This window comes from Bombina bombina, chromosome 10 (assembly GCF_027579735.1).
Source record: "Bombina bombina isolate aBomBom1 chromosome 10, aBomBom1.pri, whole genome shotgun sequence".
NCBI lineage: Eukaryota > Metazoa > Chordata > Amphibia > Anura > Bombinatoridae > Bombina > Bombina bombina.
The window spans coordinates 26,610,446-26,626,985 of NC_069508.1; the positions used below are offsets into that span (position 1 = coordinate 26,610,446).

The following is a 16,540-nucleotide window of genomic DNA, read 5'->3' on the forward strand; positions in this document are numbered from 1 at the left end:
TAGTTTGCTAATGACAAGCAGACTAAGGACATGGATTACTGGAACCATGTCCTGTGGTCTGATGAGAGCAAGATAAACTTATTTGGTTTAGATGGTGTCATGCGTGTATGGCAGCAACCAGGTGAGGAGTACAAAGACAAGTGTGCCTTGGCTACATTCAAACATGGTTGATGGGAGTATCATGGTCTGGGCCTGCATGGGTGTTGCTGACACTGGGGAACTACAGTTCATTGAGGGAACCATGAATGCCAACATGTACTGTGACATACTGAAACAGAGCATGATCATGAACATGATAATGACCCCAAACACACCTCCAAGATGACCACTGCCTTGCTAAAGAAGCTGAGGGTAAAGGGGATGGACTGGCCAAGCATGTCTCTAGACCTAAACCCTATTGAGCATCTGTGGGGCATCCTCAAATGGAAGGTGGGGGAGAGCAAGGTCTCTAACATCCACCAGCTCCGTGATGTCATCATGAAGGAGTGGAAGAGGACTCCAGTGGCAACCTGTGAAGGTCTGGTACACTCCATGCCCAAGACGGTTAAGGCAGTGCTGGAAAATAATGGTGGCCACACAAAATATTGACACTTTGGGCCCAATTTGGACATTTCCACTTAGAGGTGTACTCACTTTTGTTGCCAACGGTTTAGACATTAATGGCTGTGTGTTGAGTTATTTTGAGGGGACAGCAAATTTACACTGTTATACAGGCTGTACACTCACTACTTTACACTGTAGCAAAGTGTCATTTCTTCAATGTTGTCACATGAAAAGATATAATAAAATATTAACAAAAATGTGAGGGGTGTCCTGTATGCAGTTCTAAAAGGTGTCAATTATTTCCTTGAAATAACATTTTTAATGAAAATAAGAAACAATTTTACTGATATCATAAAGAAAACATACCCTTGGTCCAATACCACCAGGAGGTCCAAGTGGCCCTTCTTCTCCCTAAAAAATATAATTAAACATTGACGTGTTGCTGATTTCTTTCTTAGTTTAACAAATATAAACATAATGCCATTGTTTACATCAAACAACAAGCAAATAAGCAAGATATAAACAGGATATCCCCAAATGACAATGAATCCAACAGTTAGTATCAGTCAATTATAGCCCAAATTCCTAAATGCTGCTGTTGCCCTTATTAAAGTGATGGTAAATTTGCTGTATTTTAAAAATATTTTCTTTCATAAACTGTTTTTTTTCTGCCTAGAAGTGTTTAAAATGTAACCTTACTCACTATTTACATTGTTCCTCTGTCTGCCCTTTGGCTTTCTTTCTTTTTATGACGTCAATGTAGATACCCAATCAAAATGCGTGCCGTACGGCACTATAAGAGAAAAAAAAATCTAGTTGCAGAGCTGCTCATGCACTCATGGTCTATTTGCGCTTGCATATTATACACATGCATGAGTAGCAAAAGCCTGCCGCGGTCCCACAAATAAAAAAATGTAGGTTTATGTAGCAGAATACATTCTCGATCTTGCGTTGAAATATTAATTATATCATTTATATACTGATACGATGCTCACAAATTAATATTTATATTTAGCTTAGTCTCTGATTAGTTTTATTTATTACAAGAAAACTATTCATTTTGTTCAATTTAGATGCAAAAAATTATTGTAATATGGATGAAATTAAAGCTTTCATACAAATGAAAAAAATATCCAGCTTTGGTGAGAAGAGGGTGCGAGTTGTTTTACTTTGCAACCAAAGAGATTAAAAATAACGGTATCACAAAATCACAATACAGCAGCACTCTAAAGTGTAATAATTTATTAGAAGTGAAACATAAAATCTACATAGTTTCGGACAGCATAGTCCTTAATCATGATTCACTTATATTTATATATTATAGTCCTTAATCATGATTCACTTATATTTATATATTATAGTCCTTAATCATGATTCACTTATATTTATATATTATAGTCCTTAATCATGATTCACTTATATTTATATATTATAGTCCTTAATCATGATTCACTTATATTTATATATTATAGTCCTTAATCATGATTCACTTATATTTATATATTATAGTCCTTAATTCCAATTCACTTCTAATAAATTATTACACTTTGGAGTGCTACTGTATTGTGATTTTTAAATTAAAACTAGAATATAAATATTAATTATTTAAATTAGAAATTAAATAGATCATTATTGCTCGTTAATGCAAGGGAATCATGCTCTCAGTTTAGGGGAAACACATGCTGTGACCTGCAGCTCGCCGCTCTAGAAGTAAACAATGAATCTCATATTTTACATTGGAGTGGCTGACGAGCATATGCGCATGCGTACCATTTACATTCTTGGGAGCTTGCATTGATGTCTACGTACAGAGTGGGTGGGGGTGCTCTTTATGTCACTAAAGAACACTAACAGGAAATGTATAGGGTTGGAGGAAACTGCCGAAAATGATATGAATAAAATAAACATTTATTAAAATATGAGTAAGAATAAAAAAAAGTTACTGGTTTTACTAATGAGGTTAGATAGGTTTCATAAACATGATTCAAATACTTGAAATTTACCATCACTTTAAATTTATTTACTGCCCATCACCCTAACTCCTCATTGGAACTGTAAATTGTGACATACGCTCAATCTATGCCCTTTAATCTAAGGACCCTATTCTCTAAAGCCCTCTTTCCTGGCAAGATCATTAAATAAGTGTCAGTAGTACAGTGAAGTCCTTAAATAATTTTTGAAAAATCTAATTTTAGCTTCAGCGCTATTTATCTTGCTCTGCATGGTGCTGGGTGTGATGGAGATACACCTACTTTACAATAAAATCCTCAAAAAAAGTAAATGTTTTTGTGTAATTTCTCTTCGTGCCAGCAATTTTTTTATAATTTGGTCCTAGTTCTTCTAAACCCTTTGAGAAATAGAGAGACTGTGTCTGTATGGAACAATGGATTCATGGTGGTTTTCATTGGGATTTAATAAAGCCAACTAGCTTATTTGTTTATCTGAAAAATGGGAATTTAAAATGAATAACATATTTAGTTTTTAAAAAAAATGATGTTCCTAAGATAAATTAGAATGCACATTTTTCTTTGTATTTGTGGAGGTGTAGCAACATCTACCACTAGAGCTGTGGGGGGTTGTCTTCAACAGCCAATGAAAATGTCAACATAGTATTTTGGATAGAATTGTAATGTTCTATTACCTAACATACACTGCTCAATTGAACTATGGCATCATAATGTGACACAGAAAAAACATGTATAAGAAAACTTTCACACGAGTCATAACTTATTTTTAGAAGATAAAACAAGTTCTACTAAGAGCTAAAAGGTTACATATTTATTTTATAATTATAGGTTAACATTGATAAGCATATTTTAGAAGTACTTACCTCTACACCCTTTGGGCCTTGTGGTCCGGGGGGGCCTCTGTCACCAAGAAGACCCTTAAAAAAATAGCGTATATCATAATTTTTTTAAGAATTACCAGAACTTCCTCTAATACATCCATTTCTGCCAACAGTGAATATTTATGTATCAAGTATTTCTTTCTTAACATGTAGGTCCACCTCAGATATGCTATCTGACATTTGTACTTTAAACATGCCCTTTAAAGGGAGACATCCATGAAAGATACCTGTTGCTGTACACCTGATAAATACCCTGCAATAATTATATTATATGGACTTCCCAACATTAAAAAGACAAATATGGTGACCATATCTTGAACCAATTTCATTGTTTGGTAAATCCTTGAAACTTTTTGTCTAATTTTGTATCAGTACCCATCTTTCACTTTTCATTCCTTACACTTCCTTGTTTTCTTAGTTTTTCTTTCTTCTGATTCTTAATTTTTATAAGTACAAACTTCAATTGTCCTTTTACTGATACCTTGTTACCGACTATTGTATATGATTAATGAACTGATAGGCTTTCTAAATTTTGTTTCATGTAAAAACCCTTTAGGTTATTTTTGTCCTGTTGAAAACTAATTTTTACATATTAATGGTTTAACCAGTATTTTCCGAACTAGTTCAACATTAAAACCTTTTGAGTTTCAAAGTAATGATACAATTCTAGAACCAAACAATTCTCACCAGGAAGCTTCTCTACAGAGCTATGTAATCTCTCAAAATGCCCTGAAACTGATTGTAATACCTGAAGTCGATAGCTTCCTGCTTTATATAATTTTCTAAAGAGCAAGATGGTTGGGGTCATTTTCCTTTTGGAAACCTTAGATACACAGAATTGATCACCATGGTTTTAGAAGCTTGGAGTTAAAGGCCTGCTATTCAATCAAACATAACAATCATTGCTAATCAAGGGAATGTCTCTGAATGTGATCCACGTAAGTATTGACTAGAACATATGAAATATTTAGCTAGTTTATAAAATGCACATAAATTTTGTATTTCACATACAATGTTACATTACACTTAATCATTTTGACGTTTTGATTTACATATAAAGTATAAATATCTTAGAATATACTTTAGGGATTTCAGCAGTGTTCCCCTTTAATAAAATTCATTGGCAGCCTGTATTTTGGCACATTAAATGCAAACTTAACTTGCCAAACATTTATAGACATCTTAAATAGAACTTTCCATTATCAAATGTAGACAAAGAATTAAAGATTCACAAACATGATTTGTATCAAATTACTGTTTATATGACTAAAATGTTTTATTGCTTTGGAAATCATGTCCTAATTTACCTAATGGAAATATTATTTCTTACCTTTGGTCCTTCTGGTCCATTCAACCCAGGCAGTCCAATGTCTCCTGGAAATCCCTAATACAAAAAGACAAAATGTAAAAAACAAAACAAAAAAACCCCAAAATAGTCATATACCTATATTATATAGTGGCTATTACCTAGTATTGGAAGAATGACATAGTCTAATCAACACTAACCATTTTACCTATGTGTTTATATGAATACAGAATAAAATAATACAAAAATATGACCTGAAACCCCTTATTTCTTTCTTTATTCAATTCCAGTCTAGTTGATTTTTTAAAATGTATTCTTGATACACCATTTTTCAACATTGGAATGATCACAATGCAAATGATTTCACCAATCTTGTTTTGGAAAAAAATTGGATTGGATATCAAAAAAGTCAACTATACAATGCACTGACAGCAATGGCTTTGATAATCACAATCTGCCTGACTATAAGTTATCAACTAAATATTGACAACAAAATGGACACATCGAATTCAACAGTCAAAGGCACATGATGTATCTCAACACCCACAGATTGACTAATGACTCGCATTGGAGAAACAATAACAATATTGGCCATAATCTGCACACTCTCAAACCCAAAGAACAAGATGGCACTGCCCGTGCCAACAGTTACAGCCCTTTTTGCTGAAGATTGAAATGCCGAAAATAAAAAATGATACTGAACACATCATTGTTACCAATTATATGTAAAAATACAACTCAACAGTTGTGACATGCAGAAAAAGAGAGGATACTGTCAGATAAGGAGAGATACTGAATGAAGATGAGTTGCCTGGTCAATAGGTGAGAGAGGCTGGGAAGTCTGGAGAGAAGTTGTATTTTTTTCATTTATCAATTTTTTCCCCCGGTGATCAACAGCCATTATCAGTTGTAAATGGTGCCGTTGTGGGACCATTGTGAAGACGTTATTTAAAGGGACAGCAAACACCTTCAGATTTAATAAAAAAATAAACATTTTTAAAATTAATGAACCTATTTGCCGTAATCGTTTTTTCAAAATCCAAATTCCGTCCACCACTTGACTTATTTGGAGGAGTCAATATGGGCTTGAGTCTGCAGACAAGAAGGCTAGCCACTGTCATAATGTTGGTATAAAGTGATTTGTTTTGCAGTTGTTATCTATTAAAAGCAAATTAGGGAAAGTTGTGTAGCAGGGTTAGCCTTGAGAAGTCTGCAGTTTGTTTGTTCAGTTCAGAGAATTAAGAAATACTCATGTTTCTGAGCTAAATTGGGCAAAATAAATCCTAAACCTATGTTACAAAGATGTTTTACTACACATAACTAAACAAAGTACTTAAATAACAAGGTGTTTGCAGTCCCTTTAAGTAACCTCTTCATATAATTGTATACCATTGGTATATGAGGGAAGTCCTCTACTCGTAAGAAGGTGCAGAGCCTTCTGAAGTTCTCCCTTTTCAAATAAACATGAAACTACACAAGAGCGTGTCAGATATACAGTATCCCACAAAAGTGAGTACAACCCTTACATTTTTGTAAATATTTTATTATATCTTTTCATGTGACAACACTGAAGAAATTACACTTTGCTACAATGTAAAGTAGTGAGTGTACAGCCTGTATAACAGTGTAAATATTTTATTATACCTTTTCATGTGACAACACTGAAGAAATTACACTTTGCTACAATGTAAAGTAGTGAGTGTACAGCCTGTATAACAGAATAAATTTGCTGTCCTCTCAAAATAACTCAACACACAGCCATTAACGTCGAAACCGTTGGCAACAAAAGTGAGTACACCCCTAAGTGGAAATGTCAAAATTTTGCCCAAAGTGTCAATATTTTGTGTGGCCACCATTATTTTACAGCACTGCTTTAACCCTCTTGGGCATGGAGTTCACCAGAGCTTCACAGGTTGCCACTGGAGTCCTTTTCCACTCCTCCATGACGACATCACAGAGCTGGTGGATGGTAGAGACCTTGCGCTCCCCCACCTTCTGTTTGAGGATGCCCCACAGATACTCAATAGGGTTTAGGTCTGGAGACATGCTTGACCAGTCCATCACCTTTACCCTCAGCTTCTTTAGCAAGGCAGTGGTCGTCTTGAATGCGTGTTTGGGGTCGTTATGATGTTGGAATACTGCACTGCGGCCCAGTCTCCGAAGAGAGGGGATCATTCTCTGCTTCAGTATGTCACAGTACATGGTGGCATTCATGGTTCCCTCAATGAACTGTAGCTCCCCATTCACACCTGAGACCTTGTAACACTAATGAGTCGCATGACACTGGGGAAGGAAAATGGCTAATTGGGCCCACTTTGGACACTTCCACTTAGGGGTGTACTCATTTTTGTGGCCAACGGTTTAGACAATAATGGCTGTGTGTTGAGTTATTTTGAGGGGACAGCAAATTTACTCTGTTATACAGGCTGTACACTCACTACTTTACATTGTAGCAAAGTGTCATTTCTTCAGTGTTGTCACATGAAAAGATATAATAAAATATTTACAAAAATTTAAGAGGTGTACTCACTTTTGTGGGATACTGTACATGACTTTTAAGATAAACTATAAATATTTTAACTAGAAGTTAAAATGTAAAGATTACAAAACAGAAATTTAACTTGTATTAGTTTCAATAGAAAGTTGAGTTCCATCATTAGACTGTCACAGCACTGTTAGTTGACTGCATTTTATGGATTATGAAGCATAAAGTAAGATTTCCACCATACTTTACTAACATTTTTTTTTTTAACACATTTAAGCTGTGCAACGTTTTAAACAAATATGGAAAAGAAAAACTATAAGAGAGGTAGTGGGATTTTTAGGTCTTTTGGGATCTTAACAACATTTTATATCAGTGGTTGTGCAACACACATTTAACTGGGTCTGTGGCATGATTAAGTTGCAATTTTAACACTCAAAACATTACAGCTGGGAAAATATGCATGAGAAAGTTAGCTGAGCCAACAGCAATAAGCTAAGTGTGAAGCCAGCCATATTATTGTAATGTTAAAAGTAATCAAGAATATTTTAGGTAATATAAACTAAGATAATATAAACTGTTTTATCCATGGAACATTCTGTGTGAAACGTTCCATTTAAAGGGCAAAAAGAACAATGAAGGTACTGAACAGCAGTTCCTTAATAGTATAACTAATGTAAAAATGAAGAGGTTTTTGTACCATCAAAAGAAGTTTACAGCAGAGACAAAGAGGTGATGCTGTCTTTTACATTTTTAGCCAGAAACAGTTTCAACAACATGAAAAATATTTACATTATAATTTATAACAGATCCCATTTTTTTAAGATGAATTTCTGTTCACTTTTACAAATAAACGGCAAGTCCAAAAATATATGGTTATATAAATTATATTTATTTTATGCAATCCCAAAGATGATTCATATATGAAATCACACACACACTATATTGTCACTATATAAAAGTATGTGGACACCTGACCACCACATCTATATAAGCTTGTTGGACACCCATTCCATTGCACAATACATGGGAAGGAAGTTAGAGGAGAGATGTAATTGTCCCCCCTTAATGTCACCCCTGACCGGTTCTGTGTCTTTAAGCAGGATGAGGTTATGCCGCTGGGAACCTGCGACAGAGGACAGGAATTGTTTTGGTCTTATAGTGACTGATTCAGTTACTGAAGTGCTGCCCCTTGTCAAGTGCTGCCTGGGTCTGTTGGACCCACTTGGTCCCATGGTTGAGCTGGCCCTTGCACGCTAAGCCTCCTGCTAGCACTTGGTCCCATGGTTGAGCTGGCCCTTGTGCGCTAAGCCTCCTGTTAGCACGGCCAGGGACCTGGCAAGAAGATGATCTGTTAGCGAGCTCTCCAGAGCGCATTAAGGTAAGTTTTAACCCTTTAAAGTTATTTTAAAGAAAACTAATAAATACAAATTTTGTCAGTATTTTTTCATTGTCTTTTTACATTTTACTGATGCATTCATTCAGATATTCTTTTCATTTACATAAATGAAAATCCAATTTTCGTGATGAATGCACTTCTCTAAGATATATATATAAGAAAAAGTATGTGAACCCTTTGGAATGATATGGATTTCTGCACAAATTGGTCATAAAATGTGATCTGATCATCATCTAAGTCACAACAATAGACAATCACAGTCTGCTTAAACTAATAACACACAAAGAATGAAATGTTGCCATGTTTTTATTGAACACACCATGTAAACATTCACAGTGCAGGTGGAAAAAGTACGTGAACCCTTGGATTTAATAACTGGTTGAACCTCCTTTGGCAGCAATAACTTCAACCAAACGTTTCCTGTAGTTGCAGATCAGACGTGCACAACGGTCAGGAGTAATTCTTGACCATTCCTCTTTACAGAACTGTTTCAGTTCAGCAATATTCTTGGGATGTCTGGTGTGAATCGCTTTCTTGAGGTCATGCCACAGCATCTCAATTGGGTTGAGGTCAGGACTCTGACTGGGCCACTTCAGAAGGCGTATTTTCTTCTGTTTAAGCCATTCTGTTGTTGATTTACTTCTATGCTTTGGGTCATTGTCCTGTTGCAACACCCATCTTCTGTTGAGCTTCAGCTGGTAGACAGATGGCCTTAAGTTCTCCTGCAAAATGTCTTGATAAACTTGGGAATTAATTTTTACTTCGATGATAGCAATCCGTCCAGGCCCTGATGCAGCAAAGCAGCCCCAAACCATGATGCCCCCACCACCATACTTCACAGTTGGGATGAGGTTTTGATGTTGGTGTGCTGTGCCTCTTTTTTGCCACACATAGTGTTGTGTGTTTGTTCCAAACAACTCAACTTTGGTTTCATCTGTCCACAGAATATTTTGCCAGTACTGCTGTGGAACATCGAGGTGCTCTTGTGCAAACTGTAAACGTGCAGCAATGTTTTGTTTGGACAGCAGTGGCTTCCTCTGTGGTATCCTCCCATCAAATCCATTCTTGTTTAGTGTTTTACGTATTGTAGATTCGCTAACAGGGATGTTAGCATTTGCCAGTGACTTTTGTAAGTCTTTAGCTGACACTCTAGGATTCTTCTTCACCTCACTGAGCAGTCTGCGCTGTGCTCTTGCAGTCATCTTTACAGGACGGCCACTTCTAGGGAGAGTAGCAGCAGTGCTGAACTTTCTCCATTTATAGACAATTTGTCTTACCATGGACTGATGACCAGCAAGGCTTTTGGAGATACTTTTATAACCCTTTCCAGCTTTATGCAAGTCAACAATTCTTAATCGTAGGTCTTCTGAGAGCTCTTTTGTGCGAGGTATCATTCACATCAGGCAATGCTTCTTGTGAAAAGCAAACCCAGAACTGTTGTGTGTTTTTTATAGGGCAGCTGTAACCAACACCTCCAATCTCATCTCATTGATTGGACTCCAGTTGGCTGACATCTCACTCCAATTAGCTCTTGGAGATGTCATTAGTCTAGGGGTTCACATACTTTTTCCACCTGCACTGTGAATGTTTACATGGTGTGTTCAATAAAAACATGGCAACATTTCATTATTTGTGTGTTATTAGTTTAAGCAGACTGTGATTGTCTATTGTTGTGACTTAGATGATGATCAGATCACATTTTATGACCAATTTGTGCAGAAATCCATATCATTCCAAAGGGTTCACATACTTTTTCTTGCAACTGTATATATAAATAAATAAAGCAAATGGGATCCGCACTGTCACTATCCAGTAATTTAGAGTAGTCTTGATCATATAGTTCCGGTGCAACACCTAGGAGGATCACCCTTGACGTCCAAGTAGTAACATGTAACACAGAAACAAGGTGGCACATGGTTTCAAAGGCTAAACCTTTTATTGACAAGCAACGTTTTGGGGCAGGTTCGTGGTGAGATGCTGATCACTACTAGAAGAGCTGCCTTACATTTGGTGATATTATTGAACTGCAAGGGCATTTGTGGACTGAATTTGATTTACTTTATATATTGGCTATAATAGTTATTAACAGATATTGGGGCTGAATTATCAAGCTCCAAATGGAGCTTGATGCCCCTGTTTCCACGCAAGCCTTCAGGCTGCGGACATCAATCTCTCAGATTGATGTCCGCAGCCTCTGAGGCTGCGGACATCAATCTGCCCGCTCCTATACAATGATAGGCTGATTGACACCCCTGCTAGTGGCCAATTGGCCGCGAATCTGCAGAGGGCGGCATTGCACAAGCAGTTCACAATAACTGCTTGTGCAATGATAAATGCCGACAGCGTACACTGTTGGCATTCATCGATGTCTGTCGGACATGATCCACTGAGCGGATCATGTCGGACAGACTAATGATAAATCGGCCCCATTGTATCTATTGTGCCCCCTCTTTACCATCTTCTTATCTCTCTCACTGCAGAACTAGCATGCATCACATAGTGTTTGTAATGATTGCCATATAAATCAACATTTCATATTGATATTAAGGGGCCGAATTATCAAGCTCTGAATGAAGGCTCGCCGGAAACACCATTGCTCCATAATATATCTGCCTGCTCTGAGGCCGCGGACAGAAATCAACCTAATCGTTGATTGACACCCCCTGCTAGTGGCTGATTGTACGCGAATCTGCAGGGGCGGTATTGCACAAGCAGTTCTAGTGAACTGCTTGTGCAATGATAAATGCCGTCAGCGTATGCTGTCAGCATTTATCGATGTGCGGCAGACATGATACGTTACATCGTATCATGTCCGCCTTTGATAAATATGCCCCCTAGAGGTAGAAATATCTGAAAAACAGGCTAATAATGCCTATATACCATGAATAATGTAAATAATGCATATAATGTCTTAAAATAGTTTAGAAAAAAAAAACACAATAAAATAATTATTTAAAGTGAAAACCTAAAGGTTTCATCCATTGTTATTATTTTTCATGAAATCTATAAAGCTACACTAATAACATTTTCATTTCCCCATAAATCTATCAGTATTAAATGATTTAACAATTAAAATATTCATATTGTCTGATGTAAAGCCTCATATAAGTGCCGGCATTTAAAATAATCTTCAGTTCCAGGACAAAATACTGTCATTAAAAATAAAAATACACACAATTTTAGCTTAGAGGTACATTTGTCTACTTAATGCTCCACTTCAGTAAAAATAAATAAACACTGACAAAAAACTAAATACAAATTCCACTGCCATAAGGCTTAAAATATATGTGGGGCAATCTCTTCTATGGAAGTAATAATGGAGCTATTGGGGCCTATTTATGATGCTGCGAGAGGACATGATCCGATATAGCGGATCATGTCCATAAATGCCGACAGCATTCGCTCTCAGCATTTATCATTGCACCAGCAGTTCGATCGGGTTGATTGCTGGCGATTTCTGTCCGCCGACTCAGAGCAGACAGACAGGTTATGGAGCAGCGGTCTTTAGATCGCTGCTGCATAACTTCTGTTTCCGGTGAGCCTGAAGGCTCGCCGGAAACACGGGACATCAAGCTACATACAGAGCTTGATAAATATGCTCCAAAATGTCAAAACAAAACAAGAGTGGACTCTATTGTTCAATATTTATTTTTGCTATTTTTAACTCTCAAAATGACCCCCTAACACTCACATAAGGTCTATTTCTAAGATAATAACAGTTTTGCTAACATCTTTAAATAATTAATTTTAACATTAAAGGGACACTAAACCCACATTTTTTCTTTCATGGTTCAGACAGAGCTTGTCATTTTAAGCAACTTTCTAATTTACTCCTATTATCAATTTTCTTTGTTCTCTTGCTATCTATATTTGAAAAAGTAGTAATCTAATCTAAGGAGCCGGCCCATTTTTCTTTTAGCACCCTGGATAGCACTTGCTGATTGGTGGTTACATTTAGCCACCAATCAGCAAGCGCAACCCAGGGCCGGCTCCTAAGCTTACATTGTTGCTTTTCATAAAAAGATAGCAAGAGAACAAGTAAAAAGTAGTAATCTAATCTAAGGAGCCGGCCCATTTTTCTTTTAGCACCCTGGATAGCACTTGCTGATTGGTGGTTACATTTAGCCACCAATCAGCAAGCGCAACCCAGGGCCGGCTCCTAAGCTTACATTGTTGCGTTTCAAAAAAAGAGAGCAAGAGAACAAATAAAAATGTATAATAGGAGTAAATTGGAAAAGTGCTTAAAATTGCATGCGTTATCTGAATCATGAAGGAAAAAAATTGGGTTTAGTATCCCTTTAATTAGTGAATGTGGAGTCTATTCCTGAAAGCTTAACTGTCCCTTTAACAAGTATTTTCATTGCAAACAATACTCATACAATCACTGTGTCTTTCTAGCCTTTATGAAACAGTGCCAGCTCACAAACAATTATTCATTGATAAGATTTGCCAAAATTTAGGGAAAATGTCATCAACTCTTAAACTTTGCTATTTAGAATGCAGAGAACTAGAGTTATGTCAGCTATATGCTGAGAACAAGTAAATTCATAAAGAATGCCAAATAATGACCTTTTTAAAGAGGCAAGTGAATAGACAGCCTGACAAGAAGAAAGTAAACAAAATGGGATATAAACAGTTTGTTTCCAATACAGACTGCCAGTTTGCAGAGTGAAGCGAATGTCCAAGGATAATTTAAGCTTATTATAATATATACTAGACAGTCATAGGAAACACACAGTTTCTGTGCTTAGTATTGATATGTAAATTATAATTTGTTTTGTAACAGGGCTTGACAAATGCCTGGCATCTAGTAGAATACCCTTCTGCAAACACTTGTATAGTACCTTTGACTATTGATTCCCATAGACTTACATTAATTTTTATGAGAATCAACATTCAGATGATATTGGAGCATTCAAATATTATATATTTTATATTTCATTTATTAAAGGCGCATAGATTTTGAGAGAAAAAAAAATGCAGCTAAATAGTGGGCAGACTGAATACTAGGGATGGGCGAATGTGTTTATATCTGAATTCGAATGTTAGAACGAATGTTATTGTAGAAATTCGATTTACATAATAGAATGTTGATAAGAACGAATATTCTTAAAAATTCGATTTTCGAATGTTATTTAAAGTTTTCGAATGTCACATTCAATTCGAATATTACATTTATAAAACACAGTATTATACTAGAAATACTATTTCGAATTCGAATGTCACATTCGAATCGAATATCACATTCGAATCGAATATCACATTTAAAACACAGTATTAGACTAGAAATACTATTTCAAATTTGAATGTCACATTCGAATTCGAATGTCACATTCAAATTTGAATATTACATTTCGAAATTGAATGAACACATAGCTAAACATTCTATTATTCGAACGAATATTTTTGAATTTTATTGAAAAATTCAAAAGTGAAAATTCGAAAATAGAATGTTAGAATGCTATATAAACATTCGAAATTCGATTCGAACGAACGTATCAAAATTCGTTTTAAATTTCGAATTTTTAGAAACATTCGCCCATCCCTACTGAATACACTTCCCTGAAATAAGGTTGGAGGCATATATCTATATCTATCTATCTATCTATCTATCTATTTATATATCTATATATATATATATATATATATATATAATTTCAACCACGTTACTTACATAGATCATATCTAGTACAGATGCCATGTTTAAAAATACAAAGATTTTTTTAAAGTTTACTGTCCCTTTAAAACCTTTTTAAAAATAATTACCAATCTACATTTATAATTGGAGACTTTGGGGCCAATTTACCAAAGCGCAAGCGGACATGATACGATGTATCGTATCATGTCCGCTGCATATCGATAAATGCAATTTATCATTGCACAAGCAGTTCTTGTGAACTGCTTGTGCAATGCCGCCTCCTGCAGATACGCGGCCACTAGCAGGGGGTGTCAATCAGCCTGATCGTATAGGATTGAAGACCGTTACTTCATAACTATTGTTTCTGGCGAGTTTGAAGGCTCATGCAGAAAGAGGGGCATCAAGCTCCATTCAGAGCTTGATAATTCGGCCCCTTTGTCTGACTCAAGAAAGTTTAATATATACTTTTTATTTACTTCTATCTCTCCAACTAATTTAGTGAACATAGCAGCGACTCCAGTAGACGTAATTTCAGGTATACGCTCTGTATATGCTATAGCAAATCAATAATCAGTAAAATACAATTTAATATCAGTTGCCTTTTGAAACATCCAAGTTTAATAGTTGTTTTTAGATACTTGAAAAAAATCTCATCCTAATGTTAAAGAAAGGAAAAATAAAATATATTATTTATATTGACACTTTTTTCCCCTTAGGTATTCTACCTTAGGGGTATGTAAGTAAAAACGATCTATTTTTGTAGCTCAGCTGTTTTTAAATTCTCTGTATGAATAAAGACTCTTCAAATTGTGATCATTTGATTTATTTGTGAATGTTCTCTAAATAAACGTGTAGACACAGTTCCAGTTATTAGGTGAACTCCAAAAATAAACCTACTTCAAATTTTTGTAAACAATATGGAAGGAAAAAAGATTTACTTTATTCTGCAAAATATACAGAAGATTAACTTTTTTTCTGTATTAAAATATTTTATTCAATTTTCTGATTTATTTTCTATCAAGAATCAAGAATCACTATTACAACTAATTTTTGGGGAAAATAAATATTACATTAAAGGGGCAGCATATGGTATTCTTTCTCTCATTAAATGTGTTCTCAATAATCTATTTTACCTACTAGAGTGTATTACATTGTTTACATATGTCCTTTGTCTTTATTTTGTTACTTAAATTGGCTGATTTTGCCTGTTATACTGAAAAACATAATTTATGTAAAAACTTACCTTATTTCATGGTGGTGAGAGTCCACAAGCTTGTTAATGATGGGATATACATTCCTACCAGGAGGAGGCAAAGTTTCCTTAATCTCAAATGCCTAAAAATACTCCTCCAACCTCACTCATACCTCAGTTTAACGTATAGCTAATTTGTTGATGTGTATAAGGAGTAAAAGCATAGAAAAGAAGAGCAGGAAAAAAGATGTGCTTTATACAAAAAATAAAAAATCATAACCCTAAAAAAATTGGGTGTGCCTTGTGGACTCTCGTCACCTTGAAAGAAAATAATTTAAAAGTTAAGTTCTTACATAAATTATGTTTTTTTTCATATAGGTGACAAGAGTCCACAAGCTTGTTACTGATGGGATATAATACCCAAGATGTGGAAGTCCACAAGTAACAATAACGGGAGGGATAAAATAAAAACAACTATTTCTGATGAGAAATTAAATCCAACCTAATCCTTTTTAAAATAAAACCCCCCTAAAATTATAGGCACTAGAATCAAACTGAGACTGCCCGAAGAACCTTTCTACCAAAAGTTGCTTCTGAAGAAGCAAAAACATCAAAATGGTAACATTGAGGTATGAGTGAGGTGGGAGGGGTATTTATAGGCATTTGAGGTTTGGGAAACTTTGCCTCCTCCTGGTAGGAATGTATATCCCATCAGTAACAAGCTTGTGGACTCTCACCATCTATATGAAAGAAATATCAGTATGTAAGTACTGGTTATAGAAAACTATGTAAACAAGAAGATTTAGATGAAATCACACTCCCAAGGAGGGGGTGAAAGGCAGGTACTAAAATGTTCATTTTCCATTGTTCTATCTAAGGTTTGTCAGGTCTGCATGAAATATTAATTTCAGTTTCTCTATCCACTGGTCAAAAATGTATAAAAAAGTGGGCTGACCCTAACTTTCCAGATGAGTGGTGATGTATCTTTTATAGGATAATAAAGGTCTTTCTGTCTTTTCAGCAAGCCAGTGAATGCGGATTTCGGCAGTGTGAAGAGGGTATGTTTTTAAAGCGTGTTTACACAACATATACTCTGCATTCAGTAAATATAAAAATGGTTTCTGTTTAGTAA

At 35.5% G+C, this 16,540-nt stretch overlaps 1 protein-coding gene across 2 annotated transcripts in view; it reads right to left on the minus strand.

The window, feature by feature from the left end:
• Positions 1-16,540, minus strand: part of COL24A1 (collagen type XXIV alpha 1 chain) — a 416,052-nt gene that overhangs the window by 202,419 nt on the left and 197,093 nt on the right. For both annotated transcript variants that reach the window (XM_053693893.1, XM_053693894.1), the window contains exons 20-22: positions 4,722-4,775; positions 3,374-3,427; positions 910-954 (exon numbers count right to left, since the gene is read on the minus strand). In XM_053693893.1, the coding sequence (XP_053549868.1) occupies positions 910-954; positions 3,374-3,427; positions 4,722-4,775 (153 nt within the window). The remainder of the gene's footprint in view (positions 1-909; positions 955-3,373; positions 3,428-4,721; positions 4,776-16,540) is intronic.